Below are 21,625 nucleotides of genomic sequence, written 5' to 3' on the forward strand. Positions count from 1 at the left end.
TCCGTTCAGACAAGATTTTGCGCCATAGACGTGGCAGGTGTAGTATTAGAAGACTAATACCCTTTATTATTGAGGGGGTATAAGAGGAACACTATTCTCTGAAAGTAAATTAAACACTTTAAGACCCAACTAAAGGTACTTTACAAGAGTAACTAAGGTGATCCTGATTTTTTTTTTTTCTCCTTCTCAAATGAATCTTCAGGTAACACTCAGCAAAATTTACTCTATTTACAGTCCCGTTCATATAGTAAGTTTGAGCCTTAAGCACATTTTTATAGCCAACTTATAAACCCCCCAAAACTAGAGCTTACCATTGAAGGCCTGCCAATGCTGTCACAAATGGCCATTAGTTCCCAGGAGACTTTGAGGCGAATAAGAGCCATATGAAAATGCCGTGACTTCAGTAAGAACCATCTTGTTGCATTTGTATTTTTTTGCCACCATGGTAAAACCTTGGGCGGGGGGAGGCGACCTGTGTGTTCAGGATTAATACTGCAAGCTCTCCCATGGAAATGTATAGAATTACAATTAGCAAAGGGTCAGAGTATAAATGTACCTCTTTTCACACTGTTCCAAGTGGTTAGTGGAAAACAAGCTGCAAAGTAATTCCCTTGGCCCCCCAATAAAAAGATTTATAGCAAAATAATTCTCAGCCCCATAATGGGACTGTTGTCGGTTTGTGTTTGATATTTATAAAACTGAAATACAGTCCATGTACCCAAACTAAACATTTATTGTAAACAGGTTAACTGCCAAGAGCTTATATTCTGTCAAACATAATTATATTGAAGATTGATGTATAGCTTGAAAGCAGGTTTGAGGGAGACAGTTCTCTTTACCCAAGGAAAGCCTCTGAGGTGCAGCTCTCTTCTCCCTTTGATATAACTCACGAAGTCGTCTTTCTTGCCGCCAGCCTCTCAGATATACAATAAACACAGGCTCGCTCTTTGAAAACATATCACTTTGTCGATCCTACTTCTGTTAACAAAATAAAGAGATGCATTTATGTTCATGAAAACTGTGAGGTATAGTTTCTTTCATTGTCTTTATGTAGATGCAGGCAGCGATGGTGCGAAGAGAAAGGGGCCACTCTCACCACAATGGGCAAGGCACCGTGGCCACACTGGAACTCACCCACACATCTAAACCTCAGTTCACCCCAAAAGGAACCCCTTTCTCCTTGAATGCGGAGTTTGAAAAAGAGTCTTAGGCTTGTCTTTTCTGTTATTTTGTGTTGAGCTTGTGAGATTAGATCTGTTTTGAAACTGGCCCTTTGGGGGTGAAACTACATCAATATGCTTGATTTTGTGGCTCAGAAGTTAGAGAGTTAAAGAAATTAGGAATCCAGGGAATCTAGAAGTGGAATCTTTGAGATTGAGATGTTCCATATCTGGGATCATCCCAGATTTAAAAAGGTGCAGTATTCTTCCAGGGCCTTTTGCTTTAATGAAGGTAGAAACTTGTATTATCTTTCCAGTTAAGATTTATCCTTCTTTTTCATCCTTCTTTTTTTTTTTTCCCCCGGGAGACAAATAAATTTCTTTAGGCTTTTCAAAGATAGTTAAAAGCGGGATGACATTCCTCCTATGGCTGGATAGTATCCTTTGGATAACATTAAGGATGAAAATAAGATTTTCAGTGGATTTATATGCTGTAGCTTAAGTGATCTCTTTAGTTTTTTTTAATATTAAATTTAATATTCTCTTAGAAATTATATACATTACAAAGGGGATGTATCAGAATCATAAAGTGAAAATACGAGTTTTCTCTGTTCTCTTTTTCTTGTTTAAGTAATTGCTGTAAATTGCACAGGTACATACATACTTAAAATATCTTTTCTGGGAAGTATTCCATCAGTGGGGACCTGAGTTTCCCCAGTCTGTAGGCTGGGTTTTATTAACTTCATCTCAGTCACAATAATAATATCCTATGTATTGCAATTGAGAGATCTCGGTGTACCCTTAGGGAACTGCAGAATACACACTATGATTTTGACTTTCTTGCTCTCTCCTTGTTCTTTTCTTTCTCTTCTAGTGTCAGCCCTTTCAAGGGCTTGCTTGCTCTTACCTATCAGTGGAGGCATTTGTTGGGTATAAGAATGAGAGTGGCTTGTAGTCGTGATGGCTGCTTGTCTAAGCTTGGCTTTGTGAAATCTGCATTCACTTAACAGTGATGACTTTTACACATCTATTAGACATCCCTACATGTTTTGCTGTTTTGAGAGTAGGATTTCCTTTTGTAAGGAGAAAGCCTTTTATTTTTTACTCTAAAAACTTCACCTTTTCAGGTTTTTATTTGATAAAAATCTCTCCACTCTAGTATGATTTCCTTTGGGGCTTTGCACCAGTGTTTGATCTCAATTTTTAATAATTTTGGTGAGTTAAACTCCCCAAAGAAAACATGCTTGTGCTATGAAATATTCCCACTAGAAATCTGGGTAGTCTTGTCTTATTGAGAGCCGAGTGCTTGATTCCTTTATTAATTTCTTGCTAGTGAACCTCAGTACAGTTAACCTTTCCTTAACACTACACTGGAGAAATCAATCAAGGATTTTTTATTTTAATTGTTAAATTAGACAGAATAACATTTAGGCAAATCTCAAAACTGGATATGATAAAGCAAATGTTAATATAAAGACAATTTTTATTGACTCTTTGTCTGACTTTTGGGACTATAAGTTGCAAATAGCTTTTCCAGAGAGGATAATGAGAATGAGGGGAGCGGCACATACATCTCCACTTAAATACGATCTGAAAAATTATCTTCTCAGAGACCTCTAAAATAAAATTTTACATAACGAAGGACAGAAATCTTAGCATTAATAAATTATGGTATAGTTATTTTAACAAGCCATTGAGTCTCAAGACTTCCTATATGCATTTATAACCCACTATGAAAAGAACCTCAAACATTTAGTTTTGAACTAAGGGATACTTCATGTTTGAACTCCTCTGTGATAATCGAACTTACATATTCTACTTTTTTCTTAAAAACATTTTTTTTTTTTTTTTAAATTTCAGGGTCAGTAAACATTTTTGTCTGTCTGATTTAGAAAAGATGTTGCAGTCTTCCAGCGCAGGTACTATAGGACTGCAGACCCGACCCCCAGGGTTCTAGGATGTATACGGTCACAGAGCACAGTACTGCTAGCCACTTGAGTCTTAACACCAACAGACTGCGATGCCTTCCTGGTGATAAACCAACAATTTCTGTCCACAGTGGTCGCACGCAGCCCTGTGGTCTGGCGGACGTTCCCCGGAGAGCATGGAGCAAGCCCCCAAGTACACTTGTGTGGATTGTTTCTTAGAAAGCTCTTCTTGTATGCTGATGCTGAATGCAATGCAGTGGGCTATGGTGATGTGACAAGTTCAGCTGGGAAGTAACGGCAAAAAGCCAGAACTGACATCGCCTCTTAATGGTGGTTCTGAATGTCTAGCTAGAATTAGCATTTTGTTAAACTGCACCAACATTTATTTTGGACTTGCTATAAGTCAGGCTCAGGGCTGGAGCGGGGAGTGAGGGAGTGAGGAAGACTTACCTAAGTCCAGCCCATGTTGGAGAAGGAAAAGGCAGGCCTCTCATTCACTCTCACTGGACATTCCTGACATCAGGGAATTTAGTTCCTTGGGTCAGGCTTGCTATGGCCCAGTTCCCAGGTGTAGCTCAGGCTTTTTTGTTTAGATAAGTAGCCACACTGTGCCTTCTCTGTGCCTGTGAAGTCCTGTTTTGCAGACGGCCTGGCCAACTTGATCCTGCTACCACATTTCTATAAATGAGGAGTATTGAGAGACGTGGAGTTTATCCTGCAGCCTTCAGATCTGGCTTCAGGTTGAATCGTGATCTCTCAGTCTGGGGACAGGCCTGGAAGACCAGAACCCATCTCCTCTCCCTACCACTTGAAGCTCAGTTTGAGCCTTTAGGGTGTTAAGTAAGAGAGGACTAGAGTCCTTGGCTGCCCCACCCCTGGCCTATTTTTGTTCTTATCTTCCAAAGTTAAGATCTGCCTCAGGGGCTGCAAGGTAGTGTCTGGTTTTACTAGACAGGATTCTGAGAATAAAGTATTTCTTGATAATCTTACCTCCCCACCCTACTTCCCTAAAGGGAGAGAGGCATCAAGGAGCGTTATTGTTGAAACTTTATTTGGAGATGTAACCTTGAGTTACAAATAATTGGGTCATGGATGAACATGAAATAACATTTCTGCATATATATGACTTAATATGCCTTAGAGTAATTGTTAAGCAAATTTTGCCTTCTCCATCATTGTAGGATTAACTGTGTTCCTCCCCCTTTGAACGGCACAGGTTGCCCCTCTCGGTCAGCTCTTGCTTCCTCAGCAGTAAGACTTAAAAAAGAAAACCAACAACAAAGACAAATGAATTAATCCTTCAGAGAACCTTTGTTCGCAAGCAAGGGTCAGAGAGAAACTTTGAAAGTGGAGCAGTTGAGGGGAGCTTAGAGGACCTCCAGTCCACCTGCGGATGGCTCCCTTGCCCCCAGATATTTTTGCTCTCCTGCCACTCCAAGCCTGGTGAAAACTTTTTTTTTTTTTTTTAATTGCATTACCTGAAATTCTTTCCATTAGAAGTTAATATAGGATACAATGAGTTTCTTTTACAATGAAAGTATATCTAAGATTAAGGGACTGCTAAACCATTCAAAGCAAAAGTGTAGCATCTTTTTATCTATTAATCTCTGTGGAATTTTTGAGCTCAGCCCCTGGGGGAATGGGAGGCTGGAGTGGAATGGTGGAATGCGGAGCCTCTGGTTACCATAGCTCAGGAGGTTGGGTGCCTAGGAGAGGACATCAGGGGCAGAAAAGAGCGGAGTAAGAAAGATTTACTTGATCCATCTTGAAATTTTGCCTGGGACCCCAAGAAGGAGGTGAGGGGCACCCTATTCTTTCTTTTTGTTTCTCACTGCAATCTCGGTGCTCAGACTTGCCTTGATTGTTTTAGGGTGGGAGGAAGCGTCTAGAGGCTAATACTGAAGGTTAATATTGAAGTGACTTCTTGTATGTGACTCAGGGTGTGTGTGTGTGTGTGTGTGTGTGTGTGTGTGTGAGATAGAGAGATAGAGAGAGATGGAGAGGGAAAGGGGGAGGGGGGAGAGAATGAAGTTTGTTTTGTTCTTCTAATAAATTTGCGATAAGAAAAGATAGCTGCCACCCCTCACTCTTTTCTCTCCCAGTCCTCCCGGTAGACCCTGTATTCACTCTTGGTTTACACGGTAGAATTTGTTTCAGGGTTCTGTGATTTATTGACTGTGGTGGTTGCTAAGTGTGGTGCTTTACTCCAGGTTCAGTTTTATACAAAGAGCAGATATGACAGGCTCTGCCCTAAAGCCTTTGTAATCTTCAGTTAGCCCTGGGACCTTCTCAGGTGATAGAACCAGATATACCGCCAGCTTCAGGGAAGGGAGTGGGCCCTGTGGCTGCCTTCCTTCTGGAAACAGACTGTTTCAGGAGCCCTTGGAAAGAGAGGAGGAGAAAGGCTGGCCTCCTGTCATAGACTGGCTCCTGTCATTCAGGGGGCAGGTCCAAGAATGAGGGTGGACCCAGGAGACAAAGGGATTGGGGTGGAGGCTGGAGCCCACTGTCACCTTCACTAGAGTATGACTCATTTGAACCTTTCTTTGTCTGTGAGTGACCAAAGGGCAGCGATTGTGTTCGACTCCTTCTGGGTGCCTAGCACAGTGCCTCACATGTCAAAAGGTGAATTTACTTTTAAGCAATGCATGTCACCCATTGGACTTTGCGAGCAATGAAGGGGCCTTTGCTAAAAGGCCAAGCCTTTGGATTTTTGTGGGTGTGGGTTTCCAGGTGTAGTTTTCCATTCCCAAGAAAGCAGCATGCCTGGAGTTTAGAGTTGGCTAACCTGAACGGTTCTCCTTGTGCCTCTCTTGAGCATGTTACTTATTTTCCCATGGTTTGTTTCCTCATTTACTGGATGAGAATACTGATACCCTCTCATGGGGTAAAGGTGGGGAGAAAGATGAAGGTACGTGTGTATGCTAGAGTGTGTGGTAAGTTAGCGGGTGCTATGCAAGTGACAGGTTTGTTTTGTGTGACTTTGTGGAAAGCGGTGTAATCCAGTCCTCTAGACCCCGGCCGCTGGACCTTCTTTCATCTTTCATTGTTGAGGTGAGCTATCCAGAGCATTACAGGATACTTGTTCCTTGGGTCACTTTCATGCCAGTGTTGTGGCATTTCCTGAAAACCGTTCTTTAAAATGAAGGGAAGGGGGGAAAAACCTTTCCCTTATTAAAGAAGTTGGATTAATACAGTTAGGAATAAAACAATGGCCTACGCTTTGCTTGATGATGCAGAGATGTCACGTTAGATTTTGGAGTTTAACCAATAGTACATCTGTCCTCAAGTCTCCTAAGATCAGGAACACAGAGGAAAGATAACTTGAGGGGCATCCAAGAAATGCTCAAGACAATTGCACAATTGTCTTAGTTATCAGTTTGTGATGACTTTATCCTGTGTCAGGAAAACCATTGTATATGTTGGTGTCTAGTAGCTTTGTTTAAAAGAAGTTAAACAGGTGAAATTAATTTTGATAATATATTTTATTTAACTCAGTGCATCCAAGATACTTCTACCTGCAGTTGATTTTTAAAAATTATTCATGCTATATTTATTTGTTTTTTGCTATTAAATCATTGAAATTGAGTGTGTATTTTATACTTACGGCACATCTCAATTCAGGACTCGTCACATTTCAAGTGTTTAGTTGCCCCACGTGGCTAATAGCTACCGTAGTGGGCAAGCAGTTTTAGAGTATAAAATGTATTTTTAATACTTTCACCCTTTTGCTTGGGGCACATTGAACATCTTAAGTAATTCAATGATTATGAGTATCATTTTTATTCTGAAGAAAAGCTTTTTAGTAAGTTTCATGAGCATTGATTATGGACCCTGAAAAAAATTATTGATTCCTTATTTTCCTCTGTATTAATGGTATTAATTAATGGTATTAATTAATGGTATTAATACTGATTTTGGAAAAAAGAAAAACAAATAGGTTCCATTGTTTGAGAGCTGCCAGACAACTATTTCACAGTGTTTAATCCTCACAGCAACTCTGTGATGTAGATATTATTATTTGCATCTTAACTGGGAGGAATTTGAGCCTCAGAGAGGTCAAATAAATTACCCGAGCTCACTACAATAGGTAAAGAACGACAGTGCCAGGATTTGATCCAAGAGTTGACTGCCTCCTTACGCAGAGCTAGTCACCACCACATTTGACCATCTCCCATTTGCCTGTATTCCCATGGCCGCCGTGGTGAAGATTAGGTTGCCTTTATAATCATACACACTTTTTCAGAAATAATGTCACAATGAAAATGACAGTTTGAGCATTGGAACTAATGACAGTTGGGAAATGCATTTTTCTAGTGGAAGGAATCTCCTGCTTATTTTGCCTCAGTGACAACAGAATTCACCATTCATCCCAATTGTCAGAACAACTCTTAATTCTTAGCAAATGGCTGGGACTGTGTGCCTGTCCCTTAGATGAAACTACCTGCTTAACCTGCCACAATTGTAGAAAGCTTAGTGAGGCTTATAATCAAAAGGTTCAAAGTTCCCTACTTGATCATCTGGAAATGGGTCTGTGCTACAATAAAAGAAAAATAATGCCATAAGTTCCAGATACAGGGCTAGAATAAGAGTTTCTTTCTTTTTTTTCTTGATCATTTGTAAATTTTGTTGTATAAATACATTTCATTTTTACATTGTTATTCTTTTATTGGAACTTAGCTTTTAATTCTTCCCATTCTTATTTTTTGAATTGCTTTTCAAATACTCTCCCTATCTTTTTATCCACTGCCACTTTTCTTTTTCTTTCTTTCTTTCTTCTTTCTTTCTTTCTTTCTTTCTTTCTTTCTTTCTTTCTTTCTTTCTTTCTTCCTTCCTTCCTTCCTTCCTTCCTTCCTTCCTTCCTTCCTTCCTTCCTTCCTTCCTTTTTCTTTTTCGCCTGGAGAGAGTGGGGAGGGGGTACCAAATGGAATGCCTTTTTTTGATATATATTCCTACTCATCCTTTTATAGTTTTCTTTGCCAGGGATTTGCTGTTTTTAAGTTTTTAAAACCTATGCCTTAATTTTCTTCTTCCTCACACTTGACCCCAACTGGACTGTTTCACCATTTTTCATTTCTCTTGCTGTTGTTACTAGTAATCACACCTATTTTTCCTCTTCTTTTGTAAAAATTGTGTTTCACTGTAAAAATTTCATAATTGAAATTTGATCCATGAAATTCTAGTAAAAAGGTACATTTTTCTTTATATAATCTCTTTATTTTTAGTAGCTCATATATATATGCTTTCAGAGTAAATTCTGTTGTCATACACTTCTGGTTAATATTATTTTATTTTATAAATGACTTCAAAATCCTTTTCTTTTCCTTTCTTTTCTTTTCTCTGCCTTGCCTTGCCTTTCCTTTTCTTTTTTTCTTTTCTTTTCTTTCTAACTAGGTGATGCCTGTGAAGGATTGGTGCTTGCTTTTTGGCTGGAAGGAGTTATTGCTCTCATGTCAGATAACGATTGCTTTCTTTAATCACTGGACTAAAATGTTTAGGAAATATTTTGATAACTGATACTTTCAAAACATAAGTTCCTGAATGGTATAGACCCTTGTGCTTTAATGTTGTATTTCATATCTCACTCACTGAACTGTTATTATTTTTAAAAATTAATAGGGTCTTAGGTTTTTTTTTTAGTTGACTATAGACTTGAAAAAGATTTATGGTTCCTAAGTAATGGATACATGATAGCTTATGGAGGCAACTGGATTCATTGAAAGGCCTTATCTGTCGGTGATTCCCAGATGTGTGACACTCAGATGTTGACATTAGGAACTGCACATGGATTTTCAGCATTGAAACTTATGTACACATAGGTATTAGTGGTGAAGTAGCTTATGGCACCACTGACTACATGGCCCTATGTGTGCATACGCTGAAATCATTAGAAGTAGAAATCAACCTGCTTCCTTGGACAAAGATCATATACCAGTATGTAAGAGTTAAAAGGTCTAAATGGGGGCTATTCCCTGCTGGTAAGGACTCTGATGGATAGGTCCTATAAAATGCCATTATGCTTGCTTAGGAAGATTTTACAGCACCTTCAACAGCATTGAGGGCAGGAGCCACATCAGACTTGTTCTTGTATCTCTGAAGCCACAGGGGATACCTGGCACACAGTAGGTGTTCAGGGAATAAAAATTGGATAAATGAATGAGCACAAAGATAATTTGGAGGCAGTGTAATTTATAGTGTTCATTTCATGTCTTACCTACATTTGGGAATAAATTGGGCATAAATAAGTAAGCGTTTGATAGACTAGTACTGGTCACAATTCTAAAAAATATTTTATAAGGCACCATGTGGCCAGGCTAAATTTCCTTGTTTGTCTAAAACAATCAGTCTGCTCCACCCTTATTTCCTATTTTCTATAAATCTGTACCATAGGTAGTGTATTTTCTACAAACAATAATGCTGCCTTATTGTTCTTGAGAGTGAACATGGAGTCAGTAGTTGTCCCGGGAATGGTATGGTGTGACTTGTTAGACTGTTGTGCTGGCTTAATAATAATTACCATGATCCTTAATGATAACAATTCTTAATGAGTATTATTATTGTTAATAATGATTACATTTAATAATTACACCCTATACTTACTATCTTTAATAATAATAATTAGCACATGGGAACCAGTTGCACCATTGTATTATCTTTAGAACAAAAATCTGCATCTGTGACCTGGTAGTTTGCAGGGTGTCTGCTCCCACTCTCTGCTTTCCAGATCAGAGTGAGTCAGGTGGCTTCTAGGGTCTAGGCAGAGGGGAGGGGCTTTTAGAAAAACTGTGTAGTCTGTGTCTCACAGGCAGAACTCCCATGGGTCATTTACACAGAGGTCTTATTTTTATTGTAAAGTGCCTTCAGCAATGACCAACTAATTGTCCACCTCCCCCCATCTCTCAGCTTGCCCACCTGTCCTTCATAACTTTTGGTTTTCTTGCACAAAGAGAGAAGACCCAGAACAGATCTATTCCATAACATTACTAATTTGTGTGAATTACATGGGGCAGAGTCCGTGTTTATTACTTGTATGTTGGTAAAACTTTGATCTTCTTATGCCTTGGCTATGTTTAGATTTAAATGCCTGTATGACTTTTTTAAAAATAAAAAACAGTTTATAAAAAAATCTTTGGCGAATTAAACATTTTTTAGCTTTTCACACTTTGATACAAAGCAGAGAAATATTTCAGTGACAACAGATTTCAACAGATTTTCAACTAGACTAATTTGCTTTATCCTTTAGGGTAGTTTACTTCTTTTCTCTGAAAACACAAGAAGAGATAATTCCCTTTATAGTGGTAACTGGTGTTAATATGTAAAATAATAATTAAAAAAAAGACAAAGTTTTACATTTGGATGCATGTTTTGACATAAGTTAAATGTCAGTTAAGATTTCGTGAGCAGGATATTTGCAGACTAATTGATGACCTATTTGCCGGGACTTAGATAAAAGATACAAGAGGGACTGTTAAAAAATAAAAAAATTCCTATTGGCTTTCTTAGACATAGTCACTTGATAGCTTAGGGCCCGAAATCAAATATGCCTCTCTACTAGGTTTTTTACAGCATTTCCAGACAAAAGCAGATCTGATCTGGAAATACTAGTCCCGATTAATAGTTAATGATAAAATCATAGACATGAAGGTTGTAAGGGTCTGGAAGGTCACCTTAACCTCAGCTTTGTGGCAGCTCTGCAGTTAGGGTCTCAGGCAGGACACCTCTGATGGGCACACTCCACATTTTAATGACTGGAATCTGAGGGCTTCTGCCTTTGCCCAGGGCAATTCTGCTGCAGTCTGATAGTAATAAGGAAGGGGAAAAAAAATCCACAGCTTTCCCATTAGGCCTATCCAACTAAGAGGCTTGTTTAATCTAAACCATTGTCGATCACAGATGAGTAACTTTTATAACTGCCTCTTCCCTTCTCATCACGGTGACTGAGATTTGCTTTGTAATGTTTGTGTTTTGCTCTTGAATTTTGTCTCTTCAGGTTTGATGATTCCTGTCTTTTGTGTGGTGGAGCAGTTGGATGGCTCTCTTGAATATGACAACAGAGAAGAACATGCAGAGTTCGTTCTGGTTCGAAAAGATGTGCTTTTTAGCCAGCTGGTGGAGACCGCGCTCCTGGCCCTGGGGTACTCCCACAGCTCTGCAGCTCAGGCGCAAGGTAGGACTGCGTGTCCCCTCCTCTCCCCGCCCCACGCCTCTGTGTGTCATGATTTGAGGAAGAATGTGTTTCCTGAAATAATTCTCCAAACAAGGGTTGGACGAGAATGGTCAGGTCTAACATCTTTTCCGAGCAGCGGATAGCAGAGGGTCTCTTGCAGTGACTTGTTTTCTGGTTGCTTTGGGAAGCGTTTCACTGGCAGCACCTCTAGAGCCTCCAAAATAAACTTGCATTTTAAAGTGACCCTCTTCGTTTTGTTGGCACTGATAGCTCTGGTACTTCCTCTGAGTCCCTAAAGTGGGGCTCTCAGAGTGCGGAGATGTTTGATCCTAACTTACCCAAACTTCCGTACATGATTTATAAGCTTTCAATTTTCTAAATTTATTTATTGCTTTTAGGCCTGCAGCTTCTGCACTTTACAATCAGCTTTTAATTAAATACAAAAAAAAAATGGATGCATTTTACCAAACTTTTGTATCTTTGAAAATTGCTCTGTAGTTTTAGGGTTGTCCATTCAGTAAAACAAAAACAAAACAAAACAACAACAACAACAAAAATCTCAGTGTTTTTGTGATCAATTCATTTTATCTATTTAATTAAAAATTAAAATTGCATCATTATTTCCGCGTGTATTGTACAGCACTCGCGAGCCCGTTGTGAGCTTGTGTTGCTTCACTCTGAAGTGTAGCCCATTGTTCTTTCATGGCAAAGAATTGACAAAACAAATAACATAAAAATATCCCCCAAACCTTGAAAAATGAAAAAAAAAATTGACCCAATGGAATGATTGTTACTGTATTTCAGCTGAAAGGATTGAATTGTACAATTTATGATAATGTGTTATAACCAAAGGAGAGACATATGTAACTTCCAGGTCTTGTTTTATACATTAATTTTCTATATTATTATTCTTACTTAACATTGGTATATGTGCCACAGATTTTTGCAACTTTTTTTATGAGTCCCTCTTCATATAATTCCTAGGAACGGTCAGTCAGAGCCTCCATTTATTCAGATAAGAAAACTATGAGAGATTAAGCAATATATACAAAGTTACAAATATGGCGACCAAGGACATGGGATTTAATATCCAAGCCCTTGACTCTGATTCTGTAAGCAGATCATCGCTGTTTAAAAATGTTTAAGTATTTAAATTAGATTTTAATTCTACCAAGAAAGCAACCCACCTGAAACCAGAGGTCAAGAATGTTTTCCCAGGGCAGGTAGTAACCCCATGGATCATTATGAGTCCAAGCGCTGTCTGAATCCGAGCGCTTGGCCTGTCGGGTGCAGTAATAACAGCTGAATTGTCGAGTCCACTGTTTCAAAGCAGTGTGATAAAGGATGATTCATTTCCTTTCTCTGACGACTTTCTTTCTTGTGTAAGGGATTCAAGATTTGATCCCGAGCAAATTGCATACTAGGCACCATTGCTTTTATTTTATGCTATGTGCCTAAATGAAATAAAAGAATCCCTCCTCCTCCCCCCCATAACTTTTCATGCCATTTTAGGGATATTTTTTTTCTGAATGTAAAGGTCATTGTATCCCACTGCTTGCATCCTGGTGCGCCAGCTTCCTGTTTGACAGGGCTATCCATCTCAGTTAGCACGGTTGCTCAACACGCCGTGAGCTCACATGTGGAGCACAGAGCACTAAGTGGCCAAGATTTGATTCTTGGCACATGCTCAGGGAAGGGGCTCTCAGGAAATTTGCACTAGGGAGCCACACTGTTCCATTCAGTGATGGGGACTGAGAGTTCTACCCACCAGGGTGAGATAGATACGGTAGCAAGGGATATGGTCTACAGTGGAGGATTAAACAGGAGAAAAGTCAAAAGCAAATACTTGCTTCCCCAAAGTTTTTGAAAACCATGGTTAAAAAATACTGAATATTACACTTGTAAAAAGTTGAATCAACATTCTGAAGGTACTCTAGATCACAGTTAATACTTTATTTTGTAGGTAAACAAAGGTTTTAGCACTAGGTCCTGTACTGTAATTTTAGAGGGGAAAAAAATGCAGTTTGCTTAGTTTTAAATTAGGCTGCTGATCTCTGCTTTGGGTAAACGGAAAAACTTGGAATTGTTTATTTTGAAATGAATGTATTAGATCTTTGTTGTCATTTAGATCATCAAACATAGGCAATTCGCTGCATGTTTATTGTAGACCAAACAGAATGCATGATAAGACTGGTCATTTGTGTGCTGGACAAGCAGCAGAGTGAGAGAAAGCTAGAAAAGGAGGTAGAACAAAATATGACTGCATATTCGAAGTCTGAATTTGTATGGGTCTAGTTTTCTGTTTTGTTTTGATTTTGTTTGTTCATTGGTTAGGTAGTTCCCCCAGGATGGGGAAGTCATTGGGTGACCTAGCAAATCCATTTGCAGCAGAGAAACTGAGCGTTTCTGAACTTCTTCCTATGTTGGAAAACTTGGACAGAACTAAACTGCAAGGAGAGTGGGTTGTTTGAGCCTATTTTTATTTATCTATTTGTTTGTTTATTTATTTATAAAAGATTTATTTCTTTATTCTAGAGAGGGAGAGTAAGTGAATGGGGTTGGGGGGAGGGGCAGTGGGAGAGGGAGGGAGGAAATCCTAAGCAGGCTCCGTGTTCAGAGTGCAGCCTGACGCAGGGCTCGATCTCATGACCCTGAGATCATGACCTGAGCGAAAATCAAGAGTTGGGTGCTTAATTTACTGAGCCACCCTGGCACCCTGAGCCTATTTTAAAAATTAAGGCTCTTGAAACATGATATTTTTTATTTTGACATACCCAGAAAATAGTTTCAATAATTGAATTGGATAGTATTCAAATTGCCTTGAAAAGAGAAAATACATTGGCAATGTCATTATTTTGGAGTGATACTCAGGTCCTAATGACAAGATAGTGCACCCATGTTTTGTGAGTGTGGGATAGTCAATTTCTTTTTTTAGAGGACATTCCCTCCAAGTGAGCTTAAGAGACTTTATTAAGAAAGAATATTTGCTTCTAAAGGATGCAGAGATTCCACTAAAATGGAGGTCAGGGATTTCCAACACTCTCCCCCCTCCCCTTTTATAGTAATCTTTATTTGAAGCCACATATTGGGACTCCAGAGAAGGTAAGGGCAAAAAATACTGTCATAAGTGATGGGCATGGTGCTTCTAACTGAGCCAAGCCCTCCATTTCCCAGGACACATACCATTAACTCTCTGTGATTCTCAAGGATGAGAGAGATCCAGGATACATTTGACCTGCTGTTTTACATATGCAAAAAGTCAAAAGATACCAGGCATTTTGCTTTTCCTAGAGTAGGTAGCCTAAGAGCTAATGAGTAGCAAGCACATTTTATGGTGGACCAAGAGTCCATATCTCTGAATCAAAAGTCTTCCTAGTTTTGGAAGAGGAGTGTTAACCTAGGGAATTGCTGTGTAGCAACCCTACCACTCCCCCAAATTCAACTTGGTCATTCCCTTTCTTCTTTCTTCTTTTCTTTTCATCCTTTCAGTTCTGCCCCATACAGCTTTTGGTAATAACTATGGATCTCTCCACATTATTGAGAGAGTTCTTTATCCTACTGATTAAGTAGCTATTCATAGGTGCTAACGTGGATGGTGGATTTGGGGAGGTCGCAGTGATTGGCAACATGATTCCTCACTGTGCACAATTGACTAAATTTGTAAGTGGACATCTTATTTCTCCTCTGCTTCCTGTAAATTTTAAAGTAACTTGTAGAATTTTATTTATATATATTTTTATTGAGGTGTAATTGACATAAACATATTAGTTTTAGATATATAACATAATGATTTGATATTTGTGTATATTGTGAAATAATCACCCCAATAAGTCTAGTTAACATCCATCACCACACATAATTATAGAATTTTTTTCCTTATCATGAGAACTTTTAAGATTTACTCTTTTAGCAACTTTCAAACATACAATACAGTATTATTAACCATAGTCCCCATACTGTACATTATATCCCCAGGACTTATTTATTTTATAACTGGAAGCTTGTACCTTTTGACTCCCTCACCTGTTTTGCCCACCCCACCCCCACCTCTGGCAACCACCATCTGTTCTCTGTACCTATGAAGCTTGGTTTTTTTTAATTAATTTTTTTCTTTTAAGATTGCACTTAGAAGTGAGATCATATGGTATTTGTCTTCTCTGTTTGACTTACTTCACTTAGCATAATGCCCTCAAGTTCCATCCATGCTGTCACAAATGACAAGATTTCTTTCTTTTTTTATGGCTCAATAATATTTGTATGTGTGCATGTGTGTACCACATTTTCTTTATCCATTCATCCGTTGATGGACACATAGATTGTTTCCATGTCTTGGCTTTATAAATAATGCTGCAGTGAGCATGGCCGTTCATATCTTTTCAAGTTCTTTCTTTCTTTTTCTTTCTTTCTTCCTTCCTTCCTTCCTTTCTTTCTTCCTTCCTTTCTTTCTTTCTTTCTTTCTTTCTTTCTTTCTTTCTTTCTTTCTTTCTTTCTTTCTTTCTTTCTTTCTTCTTTCTTTCTTTTTCTCTCTCTCTCTCTTTCGTGTTAGTATTTCCTTTTTGGTAAATACCCAGAAGTAAAATATCTGGATCATATGGTAGTTCTATTTTTAATTTTTTGAGGAACCTCCATACTGTTTTTCACAGTGGCTGTACCAATTTACATTCCCACCAACAGTACACAAGTGTTCCCTTTTCTCCACATCCTTGCCAATACTTGTTATTTCTTGTCTTTTTGATACTATCCATTCTAACAGGTGTCAGGTGATATCTCATTGTGGTTTTGATTTCCATTTCCCTGATAAGTAGTGGTATTGAGCATCTTTTCATGTACCCGTTGGCCTGTATGATTTTGGAAAAATGCATGTTCAGATTCTCTGTCCATTTTTTAATCAGATTGTTTATTTTTTTGCTTTTAAGTTGTATGAGTTCTTTATATATTTTGGATATTGGCCCCTTATCAGATATATGATTTGTAAATATTTTTTCTCATTTAATAGGTTGCCTTTTCATTTTGTTAGTGGTTTCCTTTGCTGTGTAGAAGCTTTTTAGTTTGATGTAGCCTCACTCGTTTATTTTTGCTTTTGTTGCCTTTGCTTTTGGTGTCAGATCCAAAAACTCATCTCCAAGACCTATGTCAGGGAGCTTACTGCATGTATTTTCTTCTAGGAGTTTTATGGTTTCAAGTTTTACATTGAAGTCTTTAATCCATTTTGAGTTAATTTTTGTGTGTGGTGTAAGGTATTGGTCCAGTTTCATTCTTTTGCATGTAGCTGTCCAGTTTTCCAAACACCATTTATTGAAGAGACTGTGCTTTTTCCAGTGTATATTTTTGGCTTCTCTGTTGTAAATTAATTAACCATATAAGCATGGGTTTATTTCTGGTCTCTCTGTTCTGTTCCAATGATCTGTGTGTCTGTTTTTATGCCAATGCCTTACTGTTTACTATACCTTTTTACTATAGTTTGAGATCAGGAATGTGTTGTTTGCAGCTTTGTTCTTGTTTCTTAAGATTGTAAAATTTAGTTTTGACCAGAAAATTTTATTTAAAAACAAACATGCTGAGCAATAAATAAGCAAAAATTCTTTCTGGCTGGTTATTTTTGGGTTCATGAGTATATAAAAATTATGGAAGAGAAGGTGTATTAATTATCATTTTTTCTTGTTTATGTTGGAATAATTAAATTTATACAATCATTTAAAATGATATTTTAAAAAAGTGACACAAAAGTACATTTAATACCGTGTTATGTGAGTCAAGAACAGTGCCAGATACAGTCTCAATTATATAAAATTATACATATATGCATAGAAAAAAGACAAAGGAAATCTATTCAGATGTCATCAGTGTGGGTGGTGGGATTATATGGTAGGGGGATTGTGTTCTTTTTCTAATCAGAAAGAATATGTAAGTATGAAATTCTGCTTTCTCCATGAATTCTCTTAATAAGTGGGAATTTGTTATTTCTACCTTACTACACAATTTTGATAGGCAATTCACTTTGTCCCTAATGTATCCATAAGTGTGAAAACTTGTCCATGATACAGATGTATTTCTGTTGTTTTTTCGGTTTAAGATGAAAAAAAGAATAAGTCGTTAATGAGTCCCTGTGATGTATAAATAAAATAAGGGATTTCTTAGAGTTTTAATAGTGCTAGGTAATATTAATTGAGCAGTTACAGTATGTCAGGCACTATTCTAAAAGATTTGCATGTACTGATTCATTTAAATATCACAACAGTTTTTTGAAGTAAGTTATATGTTCCCCCATTTCACAGATGAAGAAAGTGAGGCAAACAAAGAAGGGAAGTAACTTTCCTGGGCACACAGGGCAATGGGTGGAAGAGCTGAGATCTGAAGCCCAGGGATCCAACTCCAGAGTCAGGGTTCTTAACCACAGGACTGGTCTGTGATAGCCATGATCAGTGGGAGTTGGGGTAGGAGTCAATTCTTATTTAATGCTTGCTCCTTACTCTTTGACATAAACCCTAAAAGGCAGGACTTTTAGAGTGGGTGCTTAACGTAAGGATTCTATCTATCTATCTAGCTAGCTAGCTATGAAAGAGTATGCGTGAGTGGGGGCGGTGGGCATAGAGGGAGAGGGAGAAAGAATCCCAATCCCAGTCTATGCGGTGCTCAATCTCACCACCCTGAGACCATGACCTGAGCTGAAATCAGTCAGACGCTCAACAGACTGAGCAACCCAGGTGCCCCAGGATTATATTTATTTGATAATGATTATATATATTCAGTAATGATAAATTATACATACAGATACTTTTTCAAGGCAACTGAGACAGCCTTCAGTAAAAACAAACAAAAAAACAAATCTTACAGAATTGTTGTCTATTGAAGCCAATTCCTAAAACTAAATAGAAGGCCTATAGTAGGTTGAGTAATTCAAATATACTGTTCCTACTTACGAAGCCTAAATGATTCTTGACATGAAAATAAACCATATTCCTCAGCAATTCTGATTTTCAAATTAGTTAATTAAACAGTATTAAATGGCTACCATGTTCCTGTCATTATTCTAGGCTCTGGGGATAAAGAACTGAAAAAAATCTTGCCTTCATGAAGCCTACATTTGGTAGTTCAATAACACAAGAAAAGTTTAGTATGTAGATTATTAGTTGATTTTTGATCCTCTGAGCTCAGAAATATTGAATACTGAGGTTCAGAGAATAGAAATGCATATAAAATCTGTTTACAAGTTTAGTGCTAATTTATAACTAAATGTTAATTTTATTCTTGAAAAATAATCAAGAATTACTCTTTTTAGTTTTTGGAAGTAGGTGACCAGATGGAAAATATGGGTTAAAATTTCCAGAAAATTCTTGCTTTGCCTCATTAAAAGAAAGCTATTTATTTGCCACTTCTGTCTACTGTTGTCTCCATTTTTAAAATAGGCTTGTTGTTGGCTTTTTTATTGGTGAAACTCTTGTGTTCTCAGAGACCCGTTTTTTTTTAGAACAAAGGGTGGGACTTGTGATAGGCATTTAGTCAATGTCGGAAGATTGAACAAATGGACTGAAGGTATTATTTATTACCCTGGAGAAATATATGCAGTTCTAAAAAGTGCCAGTTTACTGTCTTCAATAGTTATATTTGGACTCATGAACTAGAAACTATTTTGTTCCCTCAAAACAGAGTGATACATAGCACAGTGTGAAGTCTATAGGAATTCAGTAACTGTTTGTTGACGGTGAAAACGGGTATTTTTAAGGTTCATTTTTACTAAACTTTATCCATGAAAATTTTTTTTCCTTGTATATCACTGTGAAGTTGGCTCCCATTCATGAATTAGCTATTTTAATCAGAAGTAAAATATAATTTGACTCCTTAGTGATCAGCTTCACCATTTCCAGATTATTCCATGTCATCATCCCATGGGCAGTGATGTTTTGGTTCCACCCATGGTGGCAAAACACTTCAAATAATAACTTTTAAACTCAAAGAGCTATTTATTCAAAACATACAGGATTGCTGGGATCCAAATTCTTCTAATCAAAACATAGAGGTATTTTGTCAGTGTTTATCTGGACTTCATCTTTTTGAAGGCATTCTACACAGGGAGAACAATTTCAGTCTGGAACTAGAAACAGTGGTAAGAATGAATAGAATAAGACTTAAAACCAAAGTAATAAGGATATTTTTTAAAGGAACGGCTTAATTTATTTATTACTTATTTATTATTTTATATTTTATTCATTCATTTATTATATACTTTTTAGGGAACTAGCCTTTTACAACATACTATTGGAAAGAACTTTACAAAGAAGCTACATTGGGGGTAAATTTTATCATTAGAAATGAATATACTTCCATTTTAGATTATTCAGTGCTTGAAATGCTCTGTTTTTCATTTCTCCAAAATGTTTATTCTGGGAACATGCAACATATACAAAATAGAGTGATTAGTATAGTAAATACTCATAAATTTATCATGTAGCATCAACGATTAGCAATTCCCATGGTCAGTCTTGTTTCATCTCTGCCCTTACCCACAGCTTACTTCTCTCCCACTGGATTATTTTAAAGTACATCCTAAACCTCATATTTTATCCACAAATATTTACTAAGTATCTCTTAAAGATAAAGACTATCTTAAAAATATAACCACAATACCAGCATGATTCTTAAAAAGCAGATAATTCCTTAATGTCCTGCAATATCCAATCAATGTTCAAAAATTTCCCATTTTATAATTTTCTTTTTTAGTGTTTTTGTGTGTGTGTGTGTGTGTGTGTGTGTGTGTTTTACTCAAATCAGGAGCCATACAGATCTATATATTGCACTGGTTGATGTGTCTCTCTCATTCTCTTAAATTTTTAAAAATTCTTTTCTAGGGACACCTGGGTGCCTTAGTCATTTAAGCATCTAACTTTTAATCTCAGCTAAGTTCAAGTCCTGCCTTGGGCTCCATGCTGGGCATGGAGCCTACTTAAAAAAAAAAAAAAAATCTTTTCTAAATCTAATGTTTGCCATTTTAGTTCAGAATTATTTTTGTTTTGCTAAACTTAATGAAAATCTTAACCCTATAAATGTCTGCAAATATGATGATTTTAAATAAACAATTAGTAAGCTCAGTCATAACCTTGTAATGGAATTCAGAAAAGTCACACTTTTTTGGGGAGGGGGGAGGGAGGATGCTTAAAAGGCATATGTTTCCAAGAGCCCAAAGGTTTTTTTATGAAAGTTTGATATTCTCCCTATTGAAAATGTTTAAAATGATCTCTTGCCTTATATTGCTTTCCTGGTTTCTTTCTTTGGCTCTTCCCCTCCTCCCCCCACTTTTCCTTCTTTAATTAAACTCTCATGTTTGGGAGACTCTCTCAGCAGTTTTTTCTTTATAAGGGCAATGTTGAAAAAAAGGTGCATATTTAGAAATTTTAGGCCTTGGAGCAATCTTTTAACAAATAAACTACTTTTTAAAAAAATTCTGTGGCTCTCAAAAGAGAGCTAAAAAAGCTACCCAAAATTGCTGTTAACCATGTCTCACCCTCATTAGAGCTGGATGGGCCAAAATATAAAACAGTGGCTGTGTTGATACGAATCTCTAACAAACCCCCTATACTCTTCCATCGTCTACTACATAAAATTAAATATTCATATATGCATGTGTACATATGCTTATTCATCTGCACAGAGCAAAACCTGAAATACTACTTTTAAATGCCAATGGAGGAATAATGCCATTTTACTTCCTTGTCCAATATGTATTTAAGAATGAGGGGCGCTTGGGTGGCGCAGTTGGTTCAGTGTCTGATTCTTGGTTTCGGCTCGGGTTGTGATCTTGGGGTGGTGAAATCAAGCACCACGTGGGGCTCCGTGCTAAGTACAGTCTTCTTGACACTCTCCCTTTCCCTTTGCCCCTCCCCCAACTCAGGCGCGCACTTTCTCTCAAATAAATAAATCTTTAAAAAAAAAAGGATGAGTGTCTAATATAAATGTTTGTAGTTCTGGATTCCTTATATTTGCTTATATTGGCACAAATATGTGTTACTTAAAGTATATAGATAATTATGGCTCACATGAAGGTCAGCTGATTGAATTACTGTCTACATGTACATTTGTAGAGGATGAAGACCCTATCCAACTTGACATGCAGGATGCCTAGCAGTTGAGTAGGAAATACTTGATAAAAACTGTTAAGGGCAGTGAATTAAAAAAAAATTAGTCTGATCTCTGACCTTTCAATTTCTACTTGAACGCCCATTTAAAAAAATCACATCAGTGAAGAGAATTCATTAAAAAGCTAGCTCATTATTTCTTCCATGATGAGGTAAGTGCTTAGCAATATTTTTAGTCAGCTGTTTGTTTGGGGCAATTGGCCATGGTGGCCATTAGCTTTGGTGCATTTTTAAAATTGC

The 21,625-nt window shown here is 37.5% G+C and overlaps 1 protein-coding gene across 7 annotated transcripts in view; it reads left to right on the forward strand.

The window, feature by feature from the left end:
- Positions 1–21,625, forward strand: part of SATB2 (SATB homeobox 2) — a 192,993-nt gene that overhangs the window by 21,035 nt on the left and 150,333 nt on the right. For all 7 annotated transcript variants that reach the window (XM_032405335.1, XM_032405346.1, XM_032405319.1 and 4 more), the window contains one exon: positions 11,079–11,255. In XM_032405335.1, coding sequence (XP_032261226.1) covers positions 11,079–11,255 — 177 coding nt within the window. The remainder of the gene's footprint in view (positions 1–11,078; positions 11,256–21,625) is intronic.

This window comes from Phoca vitulina, unplaced genomic scaffold (assembly GCF_004348235.1).
Source record: "Phoca vitulina isolate PV1807 unplaced genomic scaffold, GSC_HSeal_1.0 scaffold1, whole genome shotgun sequence".
NCBI classification, from domain to species: Eukaryota; Metazoa; Chordata; class Mammalia; order Carnivora; family Phocidae; genus Phoca; species Phoca vitulina.